This window comes from Populus nigra, chromosome 3 (genome assembly GCF_951802175.1).
Source record: "Populus nigra chromosome 3, ddPopNigr1.1, whole genome shotgun sequence".
NCBI classification, from domain to species: Eukaryota; Viridiplantae; Streptophyta; class Magnoliopsida; order Malpighiales; family Salicaceae; genus Populus; species Populus nigra.
Genome location: NC_084854.1, coordinates 19,336,520 through 19,341,511, shown reverse-complemented (window position 1 = coordinate 19,341,511; position 4,992 = coordinate 19,336,520). Strand labels below are relative to the sequence as shown.

At 36.6% G+C, this 4,992-nt stretch overlaps 1 protein-coding gene across 2 annotated transcripts; it reads right to left on the bottom strand.

Annotated features, from left to right (window-relative positions):
• Positions 1–687: 687 nt before the first annotated feature.
• On the bottom strand, positions 688–4,789 carry LOC133688479 (probable envelope ADP,ATP carrier protein, chloroplastic). Of its 2 annotated transcripts, XM_062107969.1 has the most exons (10): positions 4,222–4,785; positions 3,857–3,913; positions 3,723–3,785; positions 3,584–3,640; positions 3,379–3,462; positions 3,093–3,161; positions 2,904–3,016; positions 2,624–2,793; positions 1,670–1,748; positions 688–1,140 (listed from the first exon to the last, which is right to left on the bottom strand). In XM_062107969.1, exons 1-10 carry the CDS (start codon positions 4,585–4,587, stop codon positions 1,026–1,028), a joined length of 1,173 nt encoding a protein of 390 aa, XP_061963953.1. In that variant the 5' UTR covers positions 4,588–4,785; the 3' UTR covers positions 688–1,025. The 2 variants fall into 2 exon arrangements, 1 of the variants encoding a protein (XP_061963953.1); XR_009841159.1 differs by lacking the exon at positions 2,904–3,016 and having other exon boundaries at positions 1,003–1,140; positions 2,624–2,856; positions 4,222–4,789.
• Positions 4,790–4,992: the final 203 nt, after the last annotated feature.

Sequence of the window (4,992 nt, the reverse complement as noted above, 5' to 3'; positions counted from 1 at the left end):
CAATCCATTAACTTTTAGTATTTTTATTAAAATAAAATTATTTTGATTTTTTCAAAAAAAATTAATTTAAACAACCCGATGACCCGATCAAAACCTTAAATCCAGACCTCAGATCTAAAAACTATACTTTCTACTTTCTAGCTTCACATTCAAGCATCCTTTTCAAAAAAAAAAATAAAAAAATTGAACTTTCATTCAGAACGGAGTTCTGACTGTCAATAATTTTTAAGTGATTTTTCTCTCAAATAACGTCGTTTTGGTTTTCTTCTTCTTCTTATTTTTGTTACGGGCAGACCTACGCGTGCAGGCCTGGGTTCTGGCCCAAGTATGGATGCCTGCCATGAATGAGCCCCTAGATGAGTGACCGCCTTTCCCTCGGAACTCCAAAGGCCCTCTTTTGTGGAGAAAGCTTAGAGCCCCGAAAGCGTTGACTGGTAAACGTGAATGCTTGCTTAGCTGGGAAAAGAACTCTTCAACTCTTTTTTTCTTTATTTATTTTATAAATCAACTTGAAAATATTTTATTATGTATAAAAAATGATTTCTGCAATAAAATAAAATGTCTCAAGACAATAAGGAAGCACAAGTATAACAAAGTATTAATTCGAATTAAGAAAGTTATTAGGCTAACAATATATTTGCATATCAAATTTAGTAAATTCTATTTTTAGACAGTCGTTTCCGCTGATTTAAAAAAAGAAAGCAGTTTCTTCTATTAGGAAGCCTGAATCTAAGATCCACAATTACACAAAATATTTTTCATTTGATGATGCAATGAATACAACAAATCGACTGGGCCTATATTATAAGCTACCCTGACTAGCACGTAACCATCTTGCGAAAACAATAGCCCCAGCAAAACTTACCGGCAGCTAAGAATCCTAGCAAATCATGCAGGCATGCAATTGCCAAAATCATAATTCCTACACGAACATGTTCCTCTAGCGCTAGATGATGCCTGCAACAAAAATACAGTGGAACCATAACGGTTCATAACAATACAAAGAAATCCATTACCGGGATGGTTCAATTACTGGCATCCTTGCTTTGTTTATGGCGGTTTTCCTCCACAATTCTCTGAAACTCTTTCTCACTGGCTGCAATTAGACGCTTCACGATATCAAAAGCGGTAAGCCTAATGCTGCAGAGGTAAAGAGGAAAGTAGATTCATGTCAGCAAAGGCAGAAATTTCTTATGAAATCAACTCGTTTTCGCGGTGAGCCCACATATCCTTCCATGTACAGGGAACATATAATCTCCACCGTGCCAACAACATTTGGGCACTGTTAAGAGTGTCTATGAAATTAAGTTTCACAAACCTAGATGGAATTAGATTTATCCCAGGGTACAAATTAAAAAAAGTCAAAGTGCTTATGGACCAAAGAATTTTACAAAAGAAAGAAACATGTGCCTTTTGATACAGGTACAGACAGCAAATGGATGAGTTGCAAAGCCGATTATGGCACGGTTATTCTTATACGTGGGTTCCATAATTTCAGATTTTCTATGCCAGATGTGATTAACACAGTATCACCTAACTATCAAATGATCTAGTATTCCCGGATCAAAGAAAACTAGAAGCTCATCAGTTTCCAAACAAAATAAGACTTCATATTGAAGGATGTTTCCATGAAAATATATCAAATAATGAAACAGGAATGTAAGCGAACCTGCTATTTGGAAGGTTCTTCAATGCATTGGGCACAAAACCCCTGTACAAGCCTATAACTCCATCACGCTGCACGATTCCTGCATCAATAAGACCAAATTAGATTCAATCCCTCAGTCACCAAAATAAATTGCAAGAAGAAATTAATAGCATAAGATTTTGGTTCGATTTAAGATATATGACCTATATCAAGACTTGAACCTTTACCCAAGAGCCCTTAGGATTTAAGTGATAACACTCAAACAAGGGCTACAGGCCACATGAAAAATTAAGAGGCACTATTATTTCATAAGACCTAGGAAATCTATGTTGAGTTGATATATGAGAAATGCATAAGCTGGCTTCCATCATTAAGAACCTCAAGAAACAGCACAGAATTTGAGAAGCTTCATCCAGTCAGAAACTAGAAACATGTTTTCTTTTTAATAATATTTGGACAAGTACGCATAGAAGCAGTCCCAGAGATGTCCTTAAAATTTTCAGAATCAAGGTATTTAAGAGAAAGAAATGCAGCTCAACAGGTATTGTAAACAGATTTAAAAGTTCTTTTAACTTGAATTAACATTACCCTGGCATTGGGTTAAGACCATAACATATCATGAGCACACAAACAGATTTAAGGCTCTTTCAACATGAACTAACATGCTCTTGGGGCATCGGCTCAAGAGACAAGTGGCTAAATTGGAGTTTTGTGGAGTGAATGATGGGCTCAATAATCAATAATAGACATAAGCATTAACAAATGAGAAAAGCAAGATAGTCTAATATGTGATTTATGGCCCTTTTGCTCTGCTGATATTAGCATTGCTTGCACTCTAAGCCTCTCTTAAGTATCCCATTGTCTACTCATTCACAAAGTATCTTGGTGCATTACCACTAGAACCCTTTTATGGAAATGTCAGAGACAATAAACATCTACATGCATGTCTGTTCTCTACATTTTTGTGCACCTTACCTGGAAAGGCATCCAAAACTGATTTGTAAGGGGTACCCTTCATTTGCATTTGTCTTCTTACTGTATCCAAAGGATAACACGTGAGTGTTGCAACAGCTGCAGACACCACAGCTGTCAGTAGAGATGACTGAGTCTTCTGTTGATATTTCTCCGGCAATGACTTCTTCACCCTGTTGTCCAAAGGGAGTAACATCCAACACTCGTTTTATGTTTGCATTCTTTTCCAAAAACAACTACATAAAAAATAAATAAAAGAAGCTCTAGGCATTAATGTGCTCACAAGTCAAAAATGCAAAAGTTGACGGCAATATATGGTGCAATGCCAAGAAGAGAAGGCCCAAGACCATAGTAAAATGATGCAACTCCTTCCTCTCGTAACATTGTCAATGCAATCTGGACATCATCAATACTCTTCTGTTCATAAATGATTATCTTGTCATTAAACGTAGTCTAGCAATCAATATAATACCTCAGACATAGTGCGATAGCCTGGATCAACCGCTAAGCGTAATCTCAGGACATCCAAAGGATATGTTACCTGAAAAAATATACACAGTAAGATAATTTTAAGATTCAAAGGCATGTAGTACTGGATACATATTACATTTTTTTAAATGGAGCAATACAAAATTGGATGTCTACGCACACAGTAAAATTTTTTAAGAAACAAATTCATGTACTTCTTTGAGCACAAACACTATCCCAACAGGTAGCAATATAATGAGAATTTCCATTTCCATTGATGAATTACTCACAAAAGTAGATGTCATGCCTGCACAAGCACCTGCAGCAAGTCTGCCAATAACTGAAAGCTCACCATCCTTTCCCTTGAACAATTTCTACAAATTCACATGCAAAAATAATAAATAAATAAATCAACCAAATGCCTCAAATAATAGCAACTCAATTATTTATAACACTTTCCTAGAACTTGCTTAAACACATTTTCACTAGTATTACCTTGTAAGTTTCATAAGCCAAGAGCTGGACAGCACTATAAGGTATGATCCGAATCACCTGAAATATTCACCATAAATCTCAAATTGGAAAACAAAACCTTATCCTAATTATTCAAGAAAGTTAAAAATCTGCCAAGCACCTGAGGAAGGTTTCCTTTCCAGTACCCTTTAACTCCTTCTTCTTTCCCTATCATCACTATTGCCTGCAGTTAATTGACCAACATGCAACTTCGTTAAGATAAACAAGTAACCGACAATGAAATTTGCTACATACCTCAATGAAACCAATTGCCTTCTTAGCACTTTCTTGCCCGGCCCGCACTCCATGAGTCTATAAACACATAAAATTAGCACTATCAGCGTTATTGATAATGTTACTAATTAGCAATTACCTTGTCGATAATTGAAACCTCTACTGTTTAGCTTGAATAATAATAATAATAATAATAATAATAATAATAATGCCATATAATTTTTTTCCCAGTAACCAAAATAGAAGCTACAAAATCCACAATTTAGAGAATTCTACATTAACTGCTCAAACTCCATTTTCTCAGTAACCAGATAGCAACATTAACGACTCGGGACCTCGAAAAACACGTGATAAAAATTGAAAGCACAGAAACTTAAAAACAACACCTGCATGAGTAGCTTTATACGGTCAAGCGGAGCAGTGACAGTCTTCGCGGCGGCACCAGCGACAGCTCCGGCGGCAAAAATGGCAGCATCTCTTGGCACATAAGCCAGTATTGCTAACGGATACTTCAATAGCTGAGCCGAACTCGGTGCAAACTCATTTCTTCCATCTTCCTTCATCTCCGCCATTGAAACTGAAGCAAAATTGCCAAAACTTCCATTATTGCCACCACTCCGGATTCTGCAACTGAATTGCGCGTTTCTCCACAGAGGTTCGCGGTGGTGCGTGGTTTCAGAGAGTGAAGAGTGTGAGGTTTTTAAGTTTGGTAACGTCTGGAAGGATAAAATGGCTCTCTCTTCTTCTCTCATGGTTTGAATTGGTAAACTTGAGAGTTCGTTAGGGGCAGAGAAGGGATAAGGTAGAAAGATAGTAGCAGAACGCAGAGAGAGGGAGAAGAGCAAGCTTAAACAGAAGGATCTCTTGGGATTTTTAAGCAGAGCAGGTAGAGCGAGTGCTTTTTTTTTATTAAAGATTTGGTGTGTGCGGGTCTATCTAGGGATGATGAAGCACACAGCCTGATTGATTAGAAATATTTCTTCATTGATAGAGATAGGCAAACTACATTTCAGTTTTTATTTAGCCCCTATAAGTTTCTATATGCTTCATTTCATCCTATCACTTAAAAACATTTTCAATATTAACCCTTTTTGTTCAATTTGATCCCTTAACCTCTAAAAAGCTTTTAATATCACTCTCATCCTATTATCTTAACA